The sequence below is a fragment of the Amphiura filiformis genome, chromosome 1, assembly GCF_039555335.1.
Source record: "Amphiura filiformis chromosome 1, Afil_fr2py, whole genome shotgun sequence".
NCBI classification, from domain to species: domain Eukaryota; kingdom Metazoa; phylum Echinodermata; class Ophiuroidea; order Amphilepidida; family Amphiuridae; genus Amphiura; species Amphiura filiformis.
Window position 1 is genome coordinate 7,386,665 of NC_092628.1, and position 27,853 is coordinate 7,414,517.

General features: G+C 35.5%; 1 protein-coding gene across 1 annotated transcript; it reads right to left on the reverse strand.

Moving 5' to 3' along the window:
• Positions 1–3,590: 3,590 nt before the first annotated feature.
• Positions 3,591–25,912, reverse strand: LOC140155173 (hyalin-like). The gene is made up of 6 exons (XM_072177906.1): positions 25,819–25,912; positions 24,035–24,262; positions 14,610–14,837; positions 10,510–10,734; positions 4,710–4,730; positions 3,591–3,625 (listed from the first exon to the last, which is right to left on the reverse strand). The coding sequence occupies exons 1-6, from the start codon at positions 25,910–25,912 to the stop codon at positions 3,591–3,593; spliced, it is 831 nt and encodes a 276-aa protein (XP_072034007.1).
• Positions 25,913–27,853: the final 1,941 nt, after the last annotated feature.

Below are 27,853 nucleotides of genomic sequence, written 5' to 3' on the forward strand. Positions count from 1 at the left end.
AATGGTGCATATGGGCTCCTTGACATTACTCACTGGAAATTTACACACAAACTAAAATTGCCCTCCTGTAAATATCCCACAAGCAAATAAGGACACAGACCCGTAATTCAAATCATTAAAATCTACAGATGAGTTATATATAACAAATATTAACTGCTTTTATTTGTGTGATGGTAAAAACATACCAGCCCTAATTGAATAGATGGATTGTTTAATTGTAACAAACCAGAATGGCTCCGATAGAAAATGGCTTATAAATTAATTGCATTTTGGATTTTGGCAACATTTTATTACAAATGCCAACATGAGCTAAAGCATCCTATGGATAAAAATTTATAAAATTAATCAATTAGACAATCACTGCACCTGTACTGTGTATGTGAGGTTGAAATAGCAGATCAATAATCACCATACTTTGCTGATTTCTTGCTACATGTATGTGTTTCCTTTCTGTCAAAAAGCTATCTTTATTTTTGAAGCTTGTTATATTTTATCTCTTTTGTCTATTCGAATGAGCACTGAACACAGCTTTAGTGTAACTTTAAATAGGAAAGGTAGGATGGCTTCTAAGACGTCTAAGGCGCTATGAAAATATTCAAGCAATTTGCACACATATAAACTAAAATTAATGTTGCTATAACGGTATACAAATTATCACTATGGACCACAATGCTCTCATCCCAATGCCATAGTTCAATAACCTCAATTAAACAATCATAGAGCAAAAATTTGACCTCAAGTTGTGGAGTATGAGTTTGTGTACCCAAATTTCCAAAGGTCACTCAATGAATGTGCAACTGTATTGGGGTTAAAGAAATGTGCCCTGATAGATGAGCATGTTGTGGATCCTAGTGAATGTTTACACAATTTACAGAATCTGATATAAGGTTTTCAGAACCCCTTACCTGTAGTTCCAGCTAGTTTGCGAGCGAGAGAAGAGAGAGAAAGAGAGAAAAAAAGAGATTAAATTATTATGTATACTTGCTAACAAAGAAAATTAAAGTTACTTGACATGGGAAAAACAAAAGCAAAAGGAATGGGAAAGAATGGAAAAAATTAAACAGAAACACAAAGAATGACATGCTAATATACAATATATATTTGAAAAACACATAAAAGACAGAAACCATAAAGATTCGCCTGATGGTGCATATGGACTCCTTGACAGAAATCACTTGAATTTTAGTCACAAATGAAAAGTGCCCTCCCATAAAAATCCCAACACCAAATAAGGGCACAGACCCTAAATTCTTTTTGGGATTTTTGAAGAAGGGGGCTCTCTATTTGTATGTGAATCTTTACGGTATAATTACTGCATATTAAGGAAATGTGAATTTTATAGTTGCATTACGATAGATGGATTGCCTAACAAATATGGTTGATTTTTCTTATTTCTTGGAAAGAAACAAAAACTGCTGCTAATACTAGAACTCAGCTTTAGTTACAGAACCACTTACATGTTGTCATGTTATGAGTTGCCAATTCTGCAGGGGAAATAGCATGACCATCACCACAGTGAAAAGTTGAGAGATGAAATGAAAAAGAACAGCGAAAATGGAAAATGACATCTAGCATAATTTTCTACACTACATAAAAATGACACACTACATGTACTTAATTAAAATCTTTCCTCATAGAAGTCCATACAGAGGCAGAGGTTTTATGCTCTAACTAGTGTTATCTCAGAGCAACTACAGTCAATGATGATTTGAGATTTTTTATATGAAAATTAGTTTCTACAGATTCTGAGTTTCATAAGCATGATGATTATTGAGAACATTTATAATAATATTGTAACATGAAAATTGACATGGCAACACAAATGATGCAGTTTATCTGTTACTATATCTTTAACTGTTATTTTGGAACAAGATTATTAACATGTATTTATGACGACTGCATTCTGTGACAAGTATTTTTGCAGTTGTCATGTGTACTGTTTACTGTATACAAAGAAATAGATCATGCCACACAACTTTTGCTTGTTCAGCGTATGAGGTGCATTCATGATGATTCAAATGTCATCTCATGAATATTCAAATGAATGACATCACCACATGAATATTCATTCAACTTGAAAAATTATACAAGGTGTAGTAACATTATGACTGCCAGAAACAGGAAAAGAGGATTATTTAGTAAGAAAGTGCAAATTCTTGATCAAGAGTTTCACATGTAAACTTACCTGTTACCACTATAGGCCCAGTAGTGGTAGGTGGTGGTGGTGATTGTGTTGTTGTTGGTGCTGATAGTGGTGGTGGTGGTGGTGAAAGTGATGTGATTAATGCCATATGAATGGAAAACAAAATAAGTGTATGTATGTACACATAGAGATCAGACAAATCACATCAATGAGTGCAATATGCCACAGATTACTATTACAAAAGTCTAATACTTGTGAAACAAGCCTGAAATTGCACATCAATATGGGTTAAAAGTCCAAAATGGATTGAAAACAAGTTTATGAAAGCACGGAAAAGCCAAAAAAACTGGCCATTCTGATACAATATAATATTGGAGAATTTTATACAAAGAACACAATAAATCCAGGACCCCAATCTCATTGTGCTCCCCTTTTCTGCACATGGTTTAAATTATTTGAGCAGAGTGTCTTTATATCATGAGGGGACTCTTTGTATTGTGTACTGCCTGTGGTATAAATTTATATTATTTATTATAATTCTGGTGATCTTTTCCTTTAGACCACCCTCGCAAAATAGGGACTTAATTATTACTTTTGCATCAAGGTTTACTTTTGCACCAAGGTTAAACATTTGCCAAACACTTTGAAGTGAAGGTTTAATGTATTGGAAGGAGAGCATCGCTTCGATAAATGAGGGCAATTGAACTGCATACAACCACTACACTGTTCAATTGCCTTATTGTAATGTGGCGGCAGTTTTAAAAGCACAGGCCCTGAACAAAATATGATGCGCACACATACTGCCAGAAAAAGAACAATAAATTGTGATGAAGTGTGCTCATCTATATTTTGCCTTGAGGTTGCCTACATTGGGTGCTATATTAAGGTGGTACTACATCCCTTGATAAATTTGAAAATATTTCTGCATTTTTCTCAAAAACTAACAATACACTGGTAACAAAAGATATTTAGGCCTATATTATAGAGGCAAGCAATCCAGTTACTAATGTTATAAGACATTTACCATTTTTGTTTTGAGCTGTGGTGAACTAAGGTTATATTAATTTAACAAAAACAGTTGCATATGGGTCACTGAATAAATTAAATGTTTGCTGCAGAAAAAGGAACTTAGAAGTGATTCCAAACCTTTTGATAACACAAATTATACAAAATGTGGTTTCGAACAGAAATAGGTCCTTCTTTGTGAAAACAAAAGTATAATTTTTCATATAAATCCAAATTTGATGAGTTTTTAATTATTCTAATTACAATTCACTTTGGAAGAAAAAAAAAGCCATGACTTTACATACCAAATTACAAACACAATATGTGTGCCTGCATCTGATACTTATTTGAAATGAAAGGTGAACAACAACAAAAATTGTCAAGTTTAGTCAAATCTTTTAATTTATTCACTTAACCATGAAGAATTTTTGGTTGAATACAATCAGTAAACAGCTTTGCTACATTTATCAATGTGTCCTGTCAATGAACAGAATTAAAATGCGAAAAATGTCATAGTTACGGCATAAAATTGGCATGGTGATTTTGATGCTGCTTTTTCTGTTAATGTGAGAGTGCAAAAAAGATCCAACACTACAAAAATAACATAATGATGTGTGAACAATAGTAAAGTGAACAATGATTCAAAACATAAATGTCCTTACAGTCAATATATTAGTAGAGCTTATTGACTGAGATATAAGGCCATAGGCATTTTGACTTAACATTATAGTACCTTCATACACTCTTAGATAGCAAGAACCAATCAGAGCAAGCGTTAGAAAAATCCAAACCAAGCACTGATTGTGTCTAATTGCACTCCCCGTACTACGTGCAGTGCTTTCGCACGCGTTCACATCGCGTAGGCTTGATTCATTTTTCGGCGGGTTGATGCATTTATTTTTGGTTCTATTATCCAACATTTTTACTGATAATTTTGTCATAAAGACAGCAAAAATCACATGTTTCATTCTTCTTGTGTATGAAATAGGTTCGGGGCTTGTGTATTAGACGCATCAACATCAGCGCGCATGCATTATTTTGTCTAATTTCTCTCCAAACAAGTAATACAAGTTCATTAACCTATAAATATTGGACCTGTAACTTATTAGCATTGAAAGCTTAATCCTTTTATGGATTATATATATTCTTTGCTGTGTGAGCAGTGGCGGACAAGGAATTTTTTCGGGGGCAAATTGAATTTCTGGGGAGGGGCAAAATAAAAAAAATTGTGCAGAATTACTGCAAAAACAGAAATTTACATAATTTGGGTTTTTTTTGCCTCAAAACTGGGGGGCAAACTTGGGGAAAGAAAAATATTTGGGGTGGGTGGGCACCACAACTGTGTGTGAGGACATTTTCCAAGCAAAATAATGCTTCAATGTTAATTAATTCAAGATAAAAAGATATGAATTGTACAATAAATATTGCAGCCATTGACACCAGATTGTGTTTCTAAGATTTAGTGTGAATTGAGACCCAAGTTTATGTGAACATGTGAAACAATATGGAGCACTTGAACATGTCCATAAAATGGCAAAAGAAAAATGAGTCTGATCCTTACCTGCAGTGGTGGCTGGCATGTCTGCAATCATAAAGAACAAAGGAAAACCAATTAATGAATAGATTTTGTTTAGAAATTTGTGATGTGATCAAGCAAAATGAGTTGGATGTCAGGAATAAGAGAATCAGCAAATAATTTTGAGATTTATAGCCAATAACAGTATTCAACTTCCTTCGTATTCTATTGTTCCTAGCAAAACTATAATGGCCATATTTCTATACCATAATTCGAATTAATTATGATGGGGTTTTCAGCACAATAAAGCACACAGAATGGCTCATGTAATGAAATTGAAAACTGAAGTTTGATTTTGATGGACATCATATCAGGCTCATTTCGCTTGATTGCATCACATATGGTCTAAGCTGTATAATACAAAGGTGCATTTGATGCTACGTTTTGCTTACAGCTTTGCTATGGTTGTGTATGATTATTATGATGGTTATGATGGTTACTGGTTAAACTGATTATCCTGATTTGATATTCTATTACCCTCATAACCCATTATTCAAAATAATGGGTCGCAATGATGAGTGCCGTAACATATTCTACGCATAGCATTACTCTTGGTTACGCATACAGAATTTCCGAGCTATGCGCCGTCAGTATACGCCATCAGTATACGCATACACGCTCCACCTTAAAGTAAACAACCTAAAATATATTAAATTGCACTATTTTGTGGTAATAGAATAGAAATAAAGGGTGTAGCATTATCCTTTACACCCAAATAATGTGTCCTCGCCAGTAAAAACATTTAAATAATGGGTTTGGCTGCACCTCACCCACTATTTAAATTTTTACTGTCTCAGTCACATTATTTGGGTGTAAAGGATACTGCATTATCCTTTATTTTCTTAAATATATTCATACAGGTCATATTTGTAGACAACTTATGTAAATGAGTTGATAATTTGCAAATTTTCAAATTAAGTTGATGAATGTTTTAAGTTTCTTTTTTTGTTCTTGATTCATAATCTACAGTACATGAGGTAATGTTAAAGCAATAATGTTAAAGCCAATTCTATGAGAAAGTTGACAATTTCCTACGCAAACTTAATGCTTGTTACTTTTATTTCCATATAACTGTGGTTGATTGATACACAGTATAATCCAGCATTTGACAAAAGGTACAATCCAGCGTTTTTCAACCTATGGGTGACAAATACTTGGGGACAACAGGACAAAGGATATAACAAATGACAAATAAGTCAATTCAAGACAATATCAATGTCACCAACTTGACTACTATATAATAACTCTTTTCAAAAATCTTCATGGTGCTAAGTGTTTAGGTATAAAGACAAATCAAGAAAATATACAGAGATGGCAAAAGTAACACAATTTTCACATTGGACCATGAGTGGATGGGTGAGAAACACCTGGGTTATATTTATATTAATCATGATGTTAAGTTTTGTGTAAAAGTTGAACAAAAATAAAACCAAAATAAAATACAGAAAGAATAGGGTAAGTTAGAAACATAATTTTTGATCAAAACTCAAAGAAACTATTAACTAAAACCAAAACTTCAGACAGCTCTTGTCTCGTACGGGAATTATTTGTTGCTGACAGTAATTCGTGCATGGTATGATGGAACAATGGTACAAAATGCCAGCAAAGGCTACAACAACCATGTCATGCAATTACATGTGTATATGTTATTATTAAAATAAATAGGCTACATGTAACATTATTCACTACAAAACAAAATTTATAAAAAAAAATAGTGGTGAACTATAATTCTAAATGAAGCTTGTAAATTCAAACAATTGGAAGTTGTTTTAAGAATGTTGAAAATGTGTTCAGGTTGCTTTGAAAGAAACAAATGGAGATACACAGAAGTAGAGCATTTGCTAGCAAGTTAATGTGAAATTGTGAATTAGAAACTATTTTGATATAATTTCATGTGCTATAGATAATAATTATCAAATTAACTTATTAATTCTTGTCAATTCATGGAGCAGTTTATCAAATATTTTGTACAGAAAGGCAGGGGTATGTAAAGTGGAAAATTCCCTACTTTATCGTATGGAAGAAAAAAGCCCTTTTGGAAGTTTTGGAAGAAAAATGCCCTTTAAGAAAAACATTTTTAAGTCATGGAAGAAGAATCATTTCTCGAAACCTAGCATACCGATATAGAAAAATTAAGTCCTGTAAAATTATATGACCCTGTGAATAAATATATCTGATTGTCCCTTTAATTACTAAATTTTTTTATAGAAGTAATAAATGCGACCTCACAAGTTCGCCATCTTGTATGTGCAGGCCTTTTTTTGGTTCCTTCAACATTTTGATCCTTCACGCAAACAAAAAAGAATGCGCCAACTCACTATAACAGCTGAATGATGCTCTGCACATAGTGTTCAATGTGTGTACATGCAAATCAATTTGTACCCACAAGATGGCAAAAAGAGGAATAACCTTTATTAAACATTTTATTCATTAATTTATGAAATAATTTGGCTTACATAATACTTCAAATTAACTTGACTTTTCACATTCTTTACCAGATAAACAATTGTATCTAAGGAGTGATGGCGTGTCATGCATTCAGTGGATATGAAAGACATGCAATTGATGAATGATTTTCAAATCAACAGCCTACCTGTAGTAACTGCTAATATATTTCGACCAACTTTAATGAATTTGTCAGAGTCTAAAACACCAAGTATAGATAAGTAAGAAGAAAGGAAGAAGGTATATTTCATAATGGATGGTAATAGTATTTGTACAGACAGCAGTACCAATAAAAATATTGCCAATAATTAAGATTTTCAAAGAAGTGCAAAACATTTTTGTACGCTATTTTTTGGTTGTTTAGGAAAATACAGTTAAATAGTCATGAAATGATTGAGCTAATTTGAAGTTCCCTTGGACAAGGAACTGACTCCAGAAAACGCAGTTCATCCGGATCCATCTGTTGCCAGAAAAGAAATTATTTTAATTATTTGCCTAAATAAATTGATTTTATTTATTTTTCATTTTCAAATGACATTTGTGTACACTTAAATTGAGTTTCTTTGCCCTTTGCACAGATACAGCATCATGCAACCAAAATTGGCTGAAGAAATGCATTTTTGTTTCTCACGCTTTTCTAGCAACATGCCAGAAGGCAATATAATTAAAGCATGCGTTTGACAGGTTTACACACACACAACACACACTTTGTGGGTAAAACCTTATTTTGAGATGACAGTAAAACAGGGTAAATCAATGCTTCTCTTGTACATTTAAAATAAACAATACTACTTTTCTGCACAAACCTAATGAGATGTTTCATAAGTTAAAGCCATAATGTACAATTTAATATGAAATTGGCTAATTTTTTTCAAACCTGATTTTTTGACATATACAGGGTGTCCCAGAAAAAATTACCGAATGAATTAAATTGAACGTAAGTCGAGAAATAGATATCAGAATCAAAAAATTTAAAATGTAGCGCATAGACTATTTCATTGTGCATCACATTCGAAAATTTTATTTGATTCGGTTGATTTGTTACGAAGAAATTAACGATTACATAATGCACGCATCAATGCAGTTCATTCCAAGTTTGATCAACAGGCGCTTTGTTCATACTCACTCACCGCTTCCTAAAGTTTGTGTATCTCATTAAATTTAGTCCACATTATCGGTGTTATGTTATTCATGCTTTCACTGAAGATGAATAACAGTTTGTCCAAGAAAACTTTGATATCTGCAATTGGAAGCTTTCCAACTTTAATTCTTTAGGTTGTGCAACAATGTTATATTTTAACTTTCCAAAGAACATGTGCCAAGAATAACAATGATCAAGGGCTTACAGCTTTACGCGTGATTTTTGATACCATGCAACATTAATGTTGAAGTTTTAAAACATTTAAGCTTTGCATTACAATTTATTGGAAATATTCCAAAAACATTAATGTGTGAGAAATTATTAAGGCAGCTGGAATTCTTTATGCAATAATTCGTTTGGCAACATTTATAACAACTTTAACGAAAAAAGATATTTACAAGTACCGAGCATCATCTTGCATGCAAGCTTGCATTTCTAATATTGTGCAGGTTTTCAAATTTAAACAAAACCTAATTAAATGTTTGCAAGAAACAGATTGTTTAAAAAGAACGAAAAAAATTCACAGAACAAAATATGAAGCACATTGACAATTAACCACTAGTGCGCATTGTGTTGAATGATCTTTCTTTCAAACTTGGAATGAAGTGAATTGACGCATACGTTATGTAATCGCTCATTTCTTCGTAATCGGTCAACCGATTCCACTAAAATTGACATATTATATGTAAAATAAGATTTTTTGATTCTGATGTTTATTTCTCGACTTACATTCAAATTTATTCGCCCGGTAATTTTTTCTGGGACACCCTGTATATATAATGTCTACAAGGTTCCCAACTTACACCTAAATGGAATCAGCCAATTTGTTGGGTTTGCTGTTCAACAGAGCTATTTTGACATAATGTTGTATTCAGACATTGATTCCCCCATATTACTCCATGTTAAATGGCCAAAATAGCCAGTGGGGTTTCTTTTAATTCACTACATCTTGTTATTTCTGAATAAAATGGACAGAAACCATTTCTAACAGTTATTACTAATATTATTTCAGCATTTTGGGTAAAGAATAACAAAATTCCAATGTGACCAAAATCATACATTATGGCTTCAAGCTACCTATCAGAGTATCATCCTGAGATTTCATCTTCAATGCAATTTACTGATATATGACACAATATTCATTATAAGATCATTAAACAGTTTAAAAATAAATGTAAGTCTAAAAGCTGTCCATTATTGCATTATGAAATCTAAACTTTAATGAACATGTCATAACACTGTCTATCATGCTGGTAGTTTATTTCTTCTGCAACAGTATAAGTAGAGCTAGGGTTCAATGTGCCTCCTGCAAAACCTGAAAATAATGCATTTAAATATAATCTCCTCATGTTAAAGTACTATAATGAAAGACAAAGATAAAAAGACTAGTTTGCGTCTGACGTCATCTGTCAATCAAACTCCGAGCACGGTTTGTTTACAAGTGTCGTGATGATTATGAGTTGCTGAACACGGCGGTAAAACCAGGCGCCTTATTGTTAATTTTGCCCCATCAAACATACAAACCATCTCAAAAGTTAGGTCTTAATTGTAGGAAACTTTCTTTGGTGAAGGTACCATGTCCACAATGTCTAGAAAAGTTGCTTTTTGCCTTGTAAGAGTAATTTTTCGCCATTCACTGCTATTCCTTTTCTCCGATCGGCACCAGCCAGATGAATCGACCTTCCTTATACGCGCTATTAGCCAATCAAGGATCGTAGAGAATTTGCTTGACAGTGCCGTCAGACGCAAACTAGTCTTTTTATCTTTGTCTTTTATTATAGCTGTCATTTACAGGCTCTGCCAATGAACACCATATTTGTGCAAAGAATTGGAAGACATAATGTTGTAGCAGTATATAGCAAAGCTGAGGGTAATTTAGGCTTCTTCCTTACAAAATAATTTTACTCAGAATGATTGCATGATCTACTGTCAGACATGATTAGCTATTAGGCTATTAGAGTTTTGATTCAAATTTATGTGGCATGTGATGTCATGACAACATCACAAGTAACTTGTGAATTCCAATGAGAGCAGCAACAGCTGATAAAATAACTTCTGGTGAGTAAAATTATAATTTTCATAATGAAGATATCTATTGCCTCAGTCTTAATAAACCCCCACATTTTTTGCCACACTGTCCATTACAGTAACACATTCTCCACTATAACAAGACATAATAATAATAATCATGTGACATACCAAGAATAGTAACTGTAAATCCACACATCACTGTATTGCCTGCATCATCTGTAGCTGTGCATGTAACTCTCGTTTCACCCATGGGAAAGCTAAAATCTGAGGTACGGCTACATGAGACATCAACAACAGGATCAGTGTCATCAGAAGCTGTTGGAATCATCCAATTTACAACACTCTCAGATGACATGATGTCAGCTGGACAACTTATTGTTGGGGGTGTTTGATCTGTTGAAGGAAGAAAACAACCACAACCAAATTCAATAAATATGATCAAGTTGAAACCTACCTAAAACTTAAGAATTGGAAAAGATTTTAGAATGTCTTTCAGGTTCCTCAAAATTCACCCCATGCATAAAACACAACACAAAGCCAGTGACTGCTATGCCGGAGAATTTCGAGTTACGGAGTATGACCTTGTGACCCACCATATCTTAACACATAGGCTCAACCCCATTCATCTCCAATCTGAGATGAATGTTAATGCGGTACATATCAATGTGGGTGGTAACTCCTAACCAATAGCAGATAGACATGCATACATATCTATATAAATAAAAGGAAGATTGCCCATCTTGTGCGCGAGTGTTCTCCGAATTGCCTTGACTTTCGACTTTGATTTAGTGGTTTATTGATCGGGTACATATTGCCATTATTTCATCGGACATTCGTTTTTGCACAAATTGATGGTAACTAAGAGAATAACATAAAAAACTGCTGTGTTGCTATGCAAAATTGCATGCAGTGGCATTGTGGGTAATAAGGACAGTGTGAATCGCGTAGCATTAATATTTAGATGATCTTACGAGCTTTTCGCCCCTACGCAGAGCTACGCGCCCCATTTTCCGCCACTGCATCGAGGTTGGCAGCAAAGAGATTAAGGCTACGACGCGTGAATCAGGAGACCCGAGGTGGAGGCAGTCAGTGTACAATTTCATTATTTATTCTAGGCCTATGAAACGTCGTTTAGTTTTACAGCCAAATATACGTGTAATGAATTTCACTTTATTTAGTTGAATTCTGTGAAGAAATATGGTTAAAACCGGGTGTTTTTTTCCCGGGCTTTTTTATTGTCGAAACTCAGTGGTAGCGCGTACCGTAACTAACTGGCAGTGCGTTGGCGTTAGTGCGTTGGCGTACAAGGTATGTGACGCGCACGCACGGGGCCCCTATGCATAGGCCAACTTTCCGTGCCAGAGAAAAATAATTCATGAAAAAAGGAAGCTAAAATAATGAGAACATAATTAAATGCAAATGAGAAATCTCACGCTAAGCAGGAAATATGAAAACTGGGAACAAAATATGTAGAAAAAAAGCCAAAGCTAAAAGGACAAACGTAAGAAAGGGTAGATTTATAAAATAATAAATAACATCAATAAATAAATAACATGGAAACGGAAAATAACAGCATATATTTATTGGAACAAAATAGATCTATGTAGAAGAAACTGAAAAGGTTACAGTAACTAAACGGGAGCAAAATAAAGAAGGAAAGAAAGAAACTAATCAGCAAACGTAAGAAAAAAAGCTAAAATTAGATTAAAATTAATCAGGAAATATAAGAAAAAAGAAGCTAAAATAATGAGAACAGAATTAAATAAATAACATGGAAACGGGAAATCACAAGCTAAGCAGGCAAAGCAGCTTAAAAAAAAGAAGCTAAAAGGAAACGTAAGAAAGGACAGATTTGGAACATAATGGGATGCGGTTAGGCCTAAATAAATAAATAACATGGAAACGGAAAATCACAAACTAAATAGCATTTTTTTTAAATGTGAACAAACTAGGCCCATGTAGAAGAAACTGAAAAGAAAGAAAGAAGCTAAATGGAACTGCCAGAAGGGACAGGTTTAGAAAAATAAAATTTACTTTTTCAATGATTCTACTTTTCAGTAATTCCTCCTGTTTTAGTGATCGCTCCCATTTACTCATCTAGTGGGGACCCGCGCGAAGCGCGGGTATCCCGCTAGTATATGAATAATGCATTATGCACATGCAATCTAACCCACGTGGTCCAACTGGGCCAGGTAACATAACACCCAAGGCTGCATTATGCACATGCAACCCACAGCAGAAAAACGTACCTTCCCATGCAGCCTATGTGCGTAGATCCCGCATGGAACCCGCCATTGAAGACCTACACGAGTTGCCCATATATCACCGGCTGCGTACTTCGTACTGTAACGTGCTCACTTTGTTTTTTCTTCACATTATTAATCCTCATATTAAACTGGGTACCATAACGCTTTTCAATGTAAAAGAGCACCATATTAAAGCATTATTAGACCCAAAAAAAGTCCCCGGATACCAGCTAAATATTATAACGGGTTTTTCCAATGTCGGTCTCTTCCGCAGTCAGTTTGATCTGCTCACTGTGGTTTGTGCGGTGTGAGCGGAATCAAGCCAGCAGTAGAAGAGATCAAATTTCGAAGCACATGGGATGTGTAATTATGTTATTATGACATCGACGCTGGGCAGCTAGCTGTGGAAGTTTGGCTGGAATAACATACGGAATATACATGTATCACAGTAATATCAATGTGAAATGGAAACAGCCAAACCGTAAATCTCAATCAATTTACTGGGATTTTCTTTGAAATTCGTCATCTGTGAAACAACAATACAGAGGAAGAATTGCACCAACATGTTTCATTACAAACCGTGCCGGTGTATCTTGTTTATCTAAAGTCGATATCACTGCCAGTGTACACGTACCTACGTATGTACCCACACACACATATTAACTACATGAATTATATATAAATATAAAGCAGGTCACCGTATCAAAATTGCCCCTCATTTATTTGAACATCCTTGCCCTATTAACACATCAAAAACAACTAAATGTCTATGCTTAAATCAACACAGATAATTCATATTACAGCGCCGACTATGGGTGATAATGGTCGCAGGAAGGACCGTGCATAGACCTACAGCGTTGGTCATTGTAGCCGTGCTGAGGTCTGTTCGCCATCGTGGTTACAATGCAACTGAAAGGTCATGTGACTATATCACTAGAATTTTCGCAAAGCATGCTGGAAGAAATCTTCGTCTGCTGTGCATGCAACCCAACCCGGGCCCAACCCTTGCGGTCTAGCTGGGTTAGGTAAAATAACACCCAAGGCTACAATATTAATGAGGTAGCATCATAGTCAGTATTTGAGTGCATTGTATTTTCCAAATATAGTAGACCCCTTTTTCTCGGGGGACAGCGGTTTTTTGGGAGTGAGCAACCAACATTGAAGATATGGTCTGCATGTGTATTCTTTTCTTAAGGTCATAAATGATATTAATTCTTGTTTATTCACCAATTTCATTTGTGAGACTTAACATTTCTTTATTAAAATAATTATAATTGAACTGATTGAAGAAATACAATTCTGAATTTTTGGCCTGTAATGCTTCAATACCTCTGTACCGTACTACTAGTTTCATTGGAAGAACATTGGTCTAAAGATATGCTTTCCCAGCTTTTATCTTGGCCCCAGGAAGTCATGAATCAACTTGCTTAATTTCAGAACATTGATGTAGCAATTAGGGGCTATTCTGGTAAGATTTTGCGGCTTTAGTTTTGTAACATATTTTAACATAGGCGCATGCTTAATAAAAAAAATCATACATGATATGACATTTACATACAATGTCCACCACTAATAATAATTATCATCATAATAATATTAAATTAAATAAATAATAATAATACAAATAATCATAACAATAATAATTTTAATATTTGAGCTATGATTTGAGCATAATAATAGTAATAATAGTATAAAACCCTTTAAACCCATGTTTCCTTTGCTATCGGAAGGGAAAGAACAAACAAAAAAGGAGAGAAGATGAACAAAGAAGTCACTTGGCAACACTGGGACTCGACCCTCTGCATGCCACGCAGAAGATCACCGGCCTGTACCCACGGCGGTTTCGGTGGCCCGACCAGCGATTCCCTGGGTATATATGACTTAGGCTGATTTGCGTCATCGCATTACGTGGAATCCATGCATGCACAGTGCTTTTTATTGTGAGCTTTAGTGAGATTCAGTTCAGTTAGGGTTAATAACAATTGCATTAATATGTTCAAGAGCAAGTAAAACTTGTCATACCAACTGTAACTGTAAAGGTACATGTATTTGCATTGTTGGCATCATCAGTAGCTGTACATGTTACGGCAACTACTCCAGTTGAGAAGAAATAGCCTGATGTGGGAGAACAGGACACCATAGGTGATGGATCAATATTATCTGTTGCAGTGGGATCAGTCCAGTACACATTTTGAGCAGATGATACAACCCTGTTGGTTGGGCAGTTGTTAAGTGATGGACTTTGTTGATCTGTAGTAAATGATTAAAAAAAAATACAGAATCAATCTTATAAACAGGCACATGCTGGTAATAAGCCCTTTCAATATTCCAATTGCACATTCTTAGAGCTTATTAACAAATCAACACAAGAAAATTATCCCATCTCTTCCATTGACCACTGCATGAATGAACTGGCGCTTTTCTAGAATGTCACTTTTATTGTTCACTAGTGGGATGCCAGCGCTCCACGCAGGCCACTGCTAGCTGAGTAAACAGGAGCGATCACTAAAACAGGAATAATCACTAAACAGGTGACAATACTATGGCAACTGATTCTATACCAAATTGCTATTTTATCTTCCCCTCTCCGCCTCCCTCCCCTACACACGCCAAGATAAAGTGAGTTATGACCAAGAAGAATGTTTCACGGGTTAGGAAATTTTAAATCGACTTTCGAAAAGTTTTTTGATACATTCATTGATTTCTCAAAAAGTAAAAATCGCAGTTTAACAAATAACGGTTCAAATGAAAGCCATTATTGGGGGCTAATTGTTGTATCACTATGAAAGGCCTGACACCAATATAAACACTTGTTTGGTGACCCAAGTTCATGGTCATTTCTGCTCACGCACTTTTTACAGATGGCCTGGAATTTCATATTTTGGTTTCAGCGATTGCCGAAAAAAAGGTGGTATGTTTTTGAAAAGCGTTTCCGCTTGGAATGTAGATAGTTATTGTTGCTATTACTCTTCGCGATTTTAATTTATGCCCTCTTTTACTTTAGCCGACAATTTTCAATGCATTTTACACAATAGATACGTCGCTTGCATAAATACCGCTATTTTTAACAGTATCGTTTTTGTTAACCAACATACCATCCAAATTAGTTCTCAAGACTTTGATGACACCATAGATACCAAATCGGACTGCATGTGATGAACAGATTTTAAACTAGAATCAAAAGAACCAGCGTAGGCCCTCTCAAAATGTACTTTTTAAAAATATCGCGTTGTGATAAAAATGACTGTCTTTTCCTTGTTTTTTATAACAAGGAAAAGCTTTACTTACCTCAAACTTCACACGTAGTGTTGTCTCAGTGTCCGTTACTGGTTGGTATTATTCAGATTAAGCGATTTTCATGATTTAGGCCTACTTAGCCTACATTTGACCAACTATTTGCCCACACCGTGTACAAATATATTCCAAACATGGCGCTGCATTCAGTATCACACTAACGACAAGGTTATACTAAGATGTGTAAGACTTTCTGACACTATATTCACGGTTTTTCTAATGGCTATTCAAACTTATGACAAATTTGGCTGGTTTGCATTGTTCAATACCATTTCACCCTGATGTGACAGTGACGTCACATCCGGTGTCACTTCAGTATAAAGCTGGTTTCATACTACCCTGCCGCTTGCAATGAGCGGCGTGGCGCACACGCATTGCAGACAAACGGACACAATCAAGGCTTGTCATTGGTTGAAACGCTCGCGGCAAGCGGCAGGAATGTATGCTGGGGGCATTATACAAATTTTATTAGGGCGCTGGTGTACATACGCGCGCGCTTAAAGACACCGCATAGATGCATAAGCGAAACAGCTGTTCACAACGCGTTGACATCACTGCCACATCGGGATGAAAAATGGTATAGGTAATAGATGACTATGAAACCTCAAACTCGCCCCTCGATAAAGGTTGGCAATTGAAGCAGGCCTCAGTTTAGCGAACTTTGTCTAGTTTAATGCGATGCGAGTGCAAGCGCCGCTCGGACAGTGAAGGTTTCTGGATATCGAATATGGGTTTAGATTAGGCCTATATCATGTCCTCTAGGCCATATAATTTATTTTTGGAAAGGAAAGTCTAATCTCGGAGCCTATTCAATTGAGAAGGGACTGGATTTTGTCATAATAATATAAAAATTAATACTTGTCGTCCATAACAAGAAAGAATGCCTCGCGATTTTTTTTTTGATATCCAGCCATAGTATTTTAATTGATTAAACTGAACATGAAGCTATATCTTTACTAGCTTCATGCACTAATTTGCAGACCCGCCCAGCCTTCTACATGTAGTGAGTACCACATTAGATTGTGTTTACAAGAAATAATAAGCGCTGCCTCCTCGAAATTTCTTATGCCAGCAGCTTTGATGATTAAATATTATCTACAACCCCGCACCTGTGTTCAATGCCTTTCTTTTATCTATTGACCTCAAAAGAAAGGATTAGAATGATCAGAATGCCGCCCCTGACCCCTTTCCACACATTAATAATGAGTCGGTAAGGGAACGTGCTACCATTATACTTCAGCGAGTACGTATGGCCACTACACAGTTCAATGGCCTTATTGTGATCTGGCGGGCTTTTTAAAAGCATGGTCCCTGACTGCGTGGGCATATTTCCGGGCAAGGAACAATAGAGACCAATTGCCTGGCAATGACGTCACATGTAATCCCAGTCTATAGTGTGATTAGAACATTATAGGCTGGTGGTCACTATAATACGATCAGTACGAAAAGTCCAATGCGATTATTAATGTATTTTCTAAAATTAAAAGAACCACTTTTTAGCGGGAATTTTTGTAAGTTACACAGCTGAAGTTGTGAAAGGGTTGAAAGACTACAATATTACGGCATAAACAATAATTTCTTTGTTTGGTCGTTATTCCTATAGGCTCATCCCTTAAGTCGATAATAAACATTCAATTGTCAGCATAAAAGGTTAAATGTTGTTTATGATTTTTAATATTGAATGAAAATATTTCTATACATCGTTTACTCAGTCTTCTATGTCTTCCTCTTTTCATATTTCTGCCAACTTCTTCCTGTATTCCAGTTCCCATTATTTTTAAATCTGTCCTTTCTTACATTTCCTTTTCAGATTTTTCTATAAATTTCTTCTACATATTTTGTTCCCATTTTTTTATATTCGCTGCTTTATAGCTTGTGTTTTCCTGTTTCGATGCAATTCCATGATAGATCTTTTTATTACATGTAAATGACTGGTGATGGTCACTTCACCTTCAACGGCACTAACAAAATTGAAATGTCATGCAAAAGATTTGCCGGTATATATAGGCCTATGTATGGCTTTAAAGATACTGTATAATTTAATGCAAAAATACTTTAAAATGTACGTTCAGCACGTGGCCTACCCTGTCTGGTATAGCATAATAATTAGGGCCTATGTATTGTAGCCGATACAAACAGAAACTACTGTGTCCCTTAATCAAACTTCAATTATCAACACGTGTTCGTGAAATTGTGTGAAATTACGTTTTTCAACATTATAACATTCATGGCTCGTTTTACAGAGTTGAGTGTAATCATGGCGTTGGGTATACTCGATTATTAAATTGTATTAATTAAAATATGTTTTCAATGCAGATAAACTGTGTTTGCAACCACCCTATCTGTAGTAATTCAATAATATTTGACTAGAATTCTCTCACGCAGTCAGGGTGTTCCACAGTTTAGCTTGCACTTTAGTTTTGCACTTTCTAGATGGTATAAAGTCATGTAAACTTCAAAGATTATAATGCAATAAATAGGGAAAAATACATTTATTTTATAAGGACATGATATACACTACAAAAAGTTGATTATTGAACTCATTTAACCCAACATAGATTATTATTTGAAAGATACAAGACGTCATCATACTCCCGAGTCAAGCTCTGCCTGTCCAAAATATTAACAAGGTCACAAAGTCATTTTAATAACAATACGCTATTTACATAAGAATAGGGACACATGCAAATGAGCAAGTGCCACATCCTGATTTATTGATCCATGGTAGTATCCCGGGGGTTCTTGCCTAGTAGCTAATTTGCATGGACCGTTGAGCGTTTTTGGGTTGGGCAAGGATAAAGACAGATTTCCTTCTAAAAACTAATGGCAAGTTTATATACGGTCATTTTCACGGTAAAGGGTGTAACTTTTGATTTTTAGGGTCAAAATTTCAAACCACTTAAATATGTTTCTGTTTACTGAAATCATGCATAGAAGCAACTTAAATTCCAGTAAAATAATGTTTCAAGGCTTAAACCTTTTGGTTTCTAATAAAAAAATTGACATTTCCATAACATTTTGGTTAAAATCTAAGAAAAAATGTATTTTACATATGCTCAGAAAATTATGACATGAAAGCTGGAATACATGTGAAATCCCATTCCAAAGTAAGTCAACAGATATAAGTTAAATTTTATACCATGTTTTGCTATGTTTGTAATTGCAGTTTTGAAATTTTTAACATCAAATGTCATTTACAATGGATATTTCCCAACCTTAAACATATTTTTTAAGTTTTAATTGGGTTCCTAAAATAATTTGAATGTCTAACTTCATGCATAAATACTACTTGATGAAAGGAACCTACCAGCCAAGTTTCACAGAAATTGGAGTTATTTTTTAGAATTGGCAATTCAAGCAATTTGTGTTTCGGAGGCTTCAGTTAACAACACAGGTGATCATAAAAGTAAAATATTTGGCTAACTACTACAAGTTGACATGAAAAATAGGTAAAAAATATCACAATTACCAATTTTCATGTTTTGCATCTAAGTATTGAATTTCAGTTGTGACAAAAATTAAATTATCACAGCAAGTCATTTTCTTTGTTTCGGAGGCTTCATGTTAACAATGGTTAAACATTGCAGAAGTAGTTTTTTTGAAAATAACACTGTTGGGATCATCTAAGCTGTTATTTTCTTGTGTGTATTGAATTAATGATTCTATGCAGCAGATATTGTAGATTAATCACACATTATTTTTTTCCCCATTTGTTAAGTATGCTGTTAACTTGCATGTGAAGCCTCCGAAACAGACTTTCTTGGGTATCAGTAAATTTTTCAAACATTAACCATAATATCAATTTTTTTTTTAATTTATGACATTCTGCACATATCAAGTAACAATTACAATGCAGATATCAATATGAAACACACCAATTTAGATGTGCAAAGATGATAATTAATCTTATTGTTGTTTCGGAGGCTTCATTTGTTTCGGAGGCTTCAAGTGTTAACGGAAAGTTTGTATTGGGTCCCATTTTCAAACGGTGATATATATCTCCACGATTTAAAAACAAGTGACTTGAGGATCTACTTTGCTACATTTTGATAAATAGATTGGATGAGCTCTTTTATTTATATTTGCCCAAGCTAGCTGAACAGTTTGTTTCGGAGGCTTCAAAAGTTAACGGAAAACGGCTCTTTGAAGTCAAGATTTTATAAAAAATTTAAAAGCTTGCAAATCGACTAATTTTAGTTACCCATTTCAAGTTAAGATTTTAACTGTTATGAATCAAGAAGAAGTGAAGAAATAACCAAGAATTATGAACCAAAGCTATACCCACAAAGTTTGTTAACAATTGTTAACGGAAAATGAAGCCGAAAAAAGTCCGGTTCTCAAAATTACAGGGCTGTTCACAATTAAATCTAATGTGGCAGTGTTTACTGAACATATGACCATACTTTCAGGATAAGAAAAATTATCCATGAACTAACTGAAGAAAACACAGGCTTTTACAAAAATGTTACTGTTTTTTATAATTTTTCAATTACATTTAAGCCTGCTAAAACTGAACGCAGTAACTCCCAAAGATGATTATGCTACCCAAGGTAGCTGCTAACTAGATGACTTATGTGGCCAAAAATCATGGAATTCTGTGGCTTTATTAGAACACTACGGATCAAAATGTTAAAAATCCAAAGTTACACCCTTTACCGTGAAAATGACCATACATGTACTCAACGCTCTGCAGGGTCTATTGTTCTATTGTTTCCGATTAGAGCGCTGACATATTGGAAAATGGTGCCAATCAATATTCATGAGAGTGTACATTCAACGTCCAGTATGCGAAATTGGGTGAGTTGTGTTTAGTAGGTGTGAAATACACCTGACTGGGCGTTTTAATTACGTAACAAATAAAGGCATTGACATCATCGAATGGCTGCCCAGTGCTGTTATGTGTTTAGTTATTATATATGCCTAATAATTATTATTAAATGTATTCATCATTCCTTTCTTTTCCCTTCTCTGTACTTATCCTTTCCTAGGCCTACACTTTATCACTCCCTCGCTCTCATTGTCCCCTCTCACCCTCCCTCTCTCATTCCCATCATGTTCCTTATATTTCTATTTATCTACTTGTCTTGATTATATCTTTTATTTCTCCCTTCCTCCAGCCCTCTCTCATTCTCCATATCCCCTCCTCCCCTCTTCCTCCCTCCTTCCCTCTCAAGACTTCTCACAGAGGTGAATATTCCCCTCCCCAACCCCCTCCCCTCTTTGGGTACGCCACTATTTCTATACCAATCTCCTTCTTAAAATAAAATTAAATGGACATTTCTTAAAAACAACCTTTATAGGCCTATACTTATACTTACAAGTTACATGTATACGTATAGCGATTACCATTATAGCTATTCTTCCCTGGTTGCCGACATCACTAACGCCGGGTACTGTTGCTCACTTGTTGCTGTTGAAGTAGGCTCAAGAGGCTTCATTGACGCCGACAACAAGAATAGTCTGTCAAAAGATCTCAATCTTCCCACAAAGTATTCTGATCTCAAGACCCAGTTGATTAAATCGGCGCTAATGTCATCTTATTCCATTTTCATCGCCAGATATGAAACATCTTGGAATGTAAATGAAATTATTTAACTTTTTCTTCCCGCCATGAGTATTTCCAATTTTGTTTATTTATTTAAATGTTTGTATTTTTGTCCTGCCTTGCCTGCAACCGGAATGGGTTGCAGTAGATCTGGGCTTTATATGTGTTTTTCTTTATATTGAATAAAGATGATTTATATATATATGGACTGAACATGGCAGCCTTCATACATTCTAATGTGTAATCGATCAGCAAGAGCATTCAATTTATTTAAATGAAACGCCTAACGTCAGGTGGGTGGTATAGTTGATGGCATTGACAGCTAAAGCCTCCTTATAGACTCCAGACCCACACAAGCACACATTTGGGATATGTAAGTACAATGGTACCACTTTACACATGACTGCCCTTACACATGACTGTAGTGTGGTCACTTATTGATACTCGCCTGTTGTGTAGAGCGTTAATATGATGCCGGATCAGTGACCAATTTAATGGCGGAACCCCTTTATTGAAACAATGGTACCACTTTTATGAATAGCCTGTCGCAACTTCTAATCGGCATCAAAGCGAACAAAAGATTATATAATCTATTGCGACTCTATTTCTATTTAAAAGCTCTTTGCATGTACTGAGTTTACAACGAAACAGTTACTTTTTATTTATGAGTATTACTTTGTTATGCTAATTTAATTTTAATTTGCATAAATTTAACTATGTTTATTAATTGAGCACCAGTACCAGAGGTGTTATATAAAATATTACTTGCAATTTGGGATTAAATAAAATATTACTGTTATTAGGGCTGCAGTAGCCCTCTATAATTTTTTCTTGCCATATAACATTTGCATATGAATCGAGCTGTAAATGCATTTGTTCTAGTCGTAATTATACCTGTAACTAGTAACTAACTCAGATTCTACATGTATGTTGTGATCCTTTCCATAGTGTTTCTAGAATGTCTTGGTATTCCTTTTGTTTAGCTCACTGCCCGAGACCATTATCTTGAGCCATTGTGTTGATAATGGTCTCTGAGCAGCTAGCCACCTCCATTACTCTAGGTAATGGTCGGGCGAAGAAACGTTGAACAAAAAGAAATGCAATGGATAATCTGTGAATAGAAAAGGGCTAGACGTATATGACGGCAACACTGCCTGGACGTTGGACGCAATTATTTTTCCCTAGCCAAGGTGCGATTTTAGCTCTATTGGCCCCATTACAGAAAAAAAAATGCACAAAATATATTTCCCAGTGCAATGTATACATTTTCACATGAAAATTAATAATTTTAGATTTAATGAAAAAAGAAGAAGAAAAAATTTTAACCATCGCCGGGGGTGGGAATCGATCTCAGGACCCTCTGCGTGGGAGGCGAGATTCTTACCGCTACACCACGTATTCGCATTGGCACACATGGGAGGAAATTTTCAGTATATATCGTAACATATCGTGTGTTATTCACACAAAAATTTTTTAAAAAAAACAGTACTTACAATGAGGTTCATTGTCGAACCTCAACGGATTTAGACTGATAAAATAGTGCTTGATAACATGCATACACTTTTGGAATTATTTGAGACATTTTTGTGTTTACGTGTAAAACCAATGACGACGTCAAAATTCAGTCAATCTTGGCCGGGCCCCCTGACTGTATAGGCCTACCTTGAATTGAGATACACATGGGACAATGCTTTATCAATACCTAAAGGAAGCGACATAATTAATTCCGGCTTCTGAAAGACTATAAGAAACTTAGACTATGCCATAGTCGAATTTTATTAAAAATATGTTATTATTAGTCATGATGAACCCATTTCGTTGAACTCAAAATTATACTGATGTTTATTAAAATTAAAGTATTCAATAGTAAAATGGTCATAAAGAGTTAAAAATATCAGATGATTAGTGACAATAAAAGTAATTGAATGCAACATTATCTTGCATAATTATAATGGCTCACTTTAATACTGAACAATTCTGATTTTGGAATCTACCAGTTTATTGATAGCGAACCCCGAAAATTCGACTATGGACTTTGAATTGTAAGCAGAACTTTACCCCCTGGACTTTGCTCTCTAAAAACACACTGTCAAGCATACTTGTTTATCAGTCCATTAACCACAAGTACTAAGAATGGTATAGAACAAGACGCGCTAGATGTTTGATGAGAGATTAACTTTCGCGTCAACACAAAAGCGCCGCAAATACCACAGACAGTTGTGTACGGTGTAGTTAATGGTAATGGCGCGAGCCCAGAAGATTTAAACCATAGCGAGATATGGGCAACCAATCACAAGGCAGATCAATTTAAAGATGCATTACATCATGGCCAATTTTAGTTAGGCCAGAAATTGGCCTAACTCTCCATAGAGTCCTGTGTTAAAAATCTTAACCGCAAGGCAAAGTCAGTAGTCCACTTGGGAAGCTAACAAACAGAGGGAGTAGGGTGACTGAAAAGATCAGATGTGAAAATCTATCAATTGTGCACACATTAATTAAATCAGAGTTTTAAGCTTAAATACAATATCCAGAGTATGCACAATGGGCAAGTGGACTACGGGGTAGTCTATAAGAAACTATGTTCAAGAGCAAGTAAAACTCGTCATACCAACTGTAACTGTAAAGGTACATGTATTTGCATTGTTGGCATCATCAGTAGCTGTACATGTTACGGTAACTACTCCAGTTGAGAAGAAATAGCCTGATGTGGGAGAACAGGACACCATAGGTGATGGATCAATATTATCTGTTGCAGTGGGATCAGTCCAGTACACATTTTGAGCAGATGATACAACCCTGTTGGTTGGGCAGTTGTTAAGTGATGGACTTTGTTGATCTGTAGTAAATGATTAAAAAGAAATACAGAATCAATCTTATAAACAGGCACATGCTGGTAATAAGCCCTTTCAATATTCCAACTGCACATACTCAGAGCATCAACATCGGGTACATCAATACAAGAAAATTATCCCAGTTCTTCCATTGCATAAACGAACTGTTGCTTTTCTTGAATTTCACTTGTTATTAATATGATTAATAATATCTATAGTTTAACCTGGCTCAACCAATTTTAATTAGTTTATGTCGTAGATTTAAGCACAACATCATGACCAAATAATACATTACTAATACACCACTAAAATACTGAGCGAGTTCCATGCTAGTTTATCTCTTAAGAATATTACCTACAATGCACTCGATTGGAATTGCAAAATGGCTTATTCCAGGAAGAAATTAGATGTGAGGTGTGAATTCATGAATGATAGTCTTATGTGGAAATTTATTTTGGTATCCCCAAAAGACCACAATCATTAAGGGAACAACCAAAAGTTCAATGACGTAGTCCTATAAATTAAAGTCCTTTTGTTAGGGAATGAGGGAGGGAGTCAAAAAAGTCCAATTATATTTGTAAAAAACTAGTTCATATATCGGTCAAAATTGATCTGCCAGTTGAAATTTTCAATATTTCACACCTACATTTCAGGGAGGAAGGGAGGGAGGGAGGGATTAGGCCACGCTCCTATAAACAAAACTATACAGCACATAAGGTAACAATACTCTTGCAGCGTACCAAATTTGAAGTTATTCCGTTATTGTGTGCATACTACATATAGTGGATTAATGATTTTGCTACCGCCTGCCCAGCGAACCCGGACAGCCAAACAACCTTCCATCTGCACCATAACATAAGCCCCACACAACATATACATAATTGTGGGGCCAAAAAAAACAAATACAGACTGAAAATAAACAGGTAAACTCTGGCTCTGCAGCTAGCTTTTAAACAGGAAAAATTACCATGCCTGTACATCTCTTACATGCGTGACCCCAAAAAACTTAAAATGATCTGTTTTGTTGTCATACACTGGGGGAGGGGACTTCAATATGAAATGGAAATAGGTGTAGGGCTGACGACGCTGAAAAAGGGGGTATTAACAGCCCTACATATGCATCACCTTCAAAGTGGGAGTGCCCCCCACCCTGGATCATACACTGCATATAACATTTTTAGATTCAGATTACCATGGTCCATTAACCACCCACAGTGCTTGTCGTGGTGGGCACTTATTTTATCATTTTTTATTATATAAAAAATTATCCAAAATATGGATTTTATGTGTAGATGGTTCCGGGTTTGATACCCGTGTAGTTGGATCCTGCACATAAATGATGGAGGATCAAATGTAGTAAAGTTGCCAGGTGGGCGCTTATATGGGTATGGGCGGTACATGGAACAAATACGGTACTTCAAGAATCTAAATCTATATCGAGGAAAGAACAAAAGAAGCCAAAAGTGATTACAATTTAGTTCATTTTTATTTGGCCTACTAACTGACTCTAATTAGTGAATGCCTAACATATTTTATTTGGTAATAACTGCTGTGTACTTACCAAGAATCACACTAACTGCAAAGATACAGTTAGCAAAGTTAGAATTTGTAACCTGCCAATAGTATTCCACAGTAGTATCTCCAACACTAAACATAGATCCTGATGAATGAGTAAAGCTAGGAGGGTTCACTGTTTCCCCAATAGTTGATGTTGCTGTTGGTATTGACCATGTGACTTGAGCTGATGATCCAGTAGTCGTTGCCGTAATTGGTGAAGTAGGACAGTTATTTACTGTGATAACTCCTGAAATATTATGGAAAATTATTAAATTCATTATTAGTCAACATAAACTAATTCCTACAAAATCAGAAAGGTATCGTTTAATAAAGAATGAAAGAAAGGATAGATTTCACAAAATGTGCTTGATTTAAGATGAGCATCATGTTGCGACCACAGATATAGATATAATACCTGATAGCTAAAGGATCAATCACATGGACGAGCTAGCTGGAGGAATGGCGGCTATATATGGCCATGTGAACTGAACTCGCCACCCTTAGCGTTACATCAGAATGCACACCAGTAAATACAAGTCTCCTACACCCTGGGAGAAAAAAATCAGTGTTTCAAACGAGAAAACATGCAATACAACTTAATTTAATACAATAGAAAAGGCTTAAAACCCAACTATTAGGCCCTGATTCATATTTAATCCTCATTGAGCCCTGGGAAATAGATTGTCTGTCAGGATCCGACTTTTTATAACGATTTGGCTAAACTTTCAAAATGTGTTACATTTCAGAAACACCAAGCTATTCGTGAGGTGGTGTAAGCTGTATGGGCTATAGGGTGATCTAGTCGACATTTTTCTGGAAAAAAATGCTGGACTCCGTATATAATTTCTACAACAGATGACTTCATCTGGCCTTGCAGAAAGGGTAAGTTTTGAAGAACTGAGTCACTCTGGAGTCAAGAAAATGACGTTTTCCTGGACCCTGTTTGTACAGAAAGTCAATGGGGGCTATTTACTGGTGTGCACCCTGTACGATTTTGACCTTTTGACCTCTGTCACAGGGTTTTCTTCGAGTTTGAAATTGTTATCGATAAAACCCTTCAAAGCGGAGCTACAAATGACTGTGTAGCATATCAATTAGGTGGTTTCTAGCTTGTTTAGCAAACTACCTGCAGATTTGTGACTATTGAAGGAGTTTAAAGGTAAGATTTGTGTACAAATAGGGCCTAAATCAAGGAAATGCATACTCAGATCACTCGGATCACTGATAGCTTTGTAAGACGATGCATGATAATGCATCGCAAGACTTCCAAATTTGGCACTACTGTCGTGCTCTATCATAGAACTGCAAAAGCTTAAGAAAATCATTCCCACCATGGTTCGAGCATGCATTTAGAAGGCTGTGATTGGCTTTTTGGAAGGAACCTATTATTGCAATGGACATACTAATGTTGGTAAGCTTAAAAATTAGACTGACCATTTTTGGTCAGCTTTAACATGTTTTAGGCAAGCTATGATCATCACTGAACCCAAGGCCAAGCTCTACTCCCAGGGCTTATGTTGTAGTTACTAGCCATGTAAAGTGGTGTAGCATGAAATATCCTATGGGGGTGGGGGTTGGCACAGACCACCATGGGGGGAGGGAGGGTGGGAGCATCACCGGGCCCTTGGGGCACCCAAGCACTTTTTCTGTAATTTTCCTCTGGGATTTTCTAAATTTTAAATCGATTGACAGGGGACATGATGCCCTTTCACCCCCCCCAGCACCCCTGCAATCACCCCCCCCGCCCCTATGATGATACACCACTGGCCATGTATTTTCTCCTCAATTGCTTAAGCAATTTGCTTATCTTCATGTTTGCTTGCTCTTATTTAGTCTAAATTGAAATGGGAAATCATGAAATTAGTTAATTTTGTCATTGCTATCAGCACTGTTCAGCAGTAGATAGCAAAATATTCTAAAAATTGTACCGTATAAATTAGCTGATTTGCATAGTAAAAGCCCCTTCAAACTGAAAGAAACCAGTCTAATTATGTTTACCAATGTCCAAATTTATGATATATTATATAAACATGAAAACA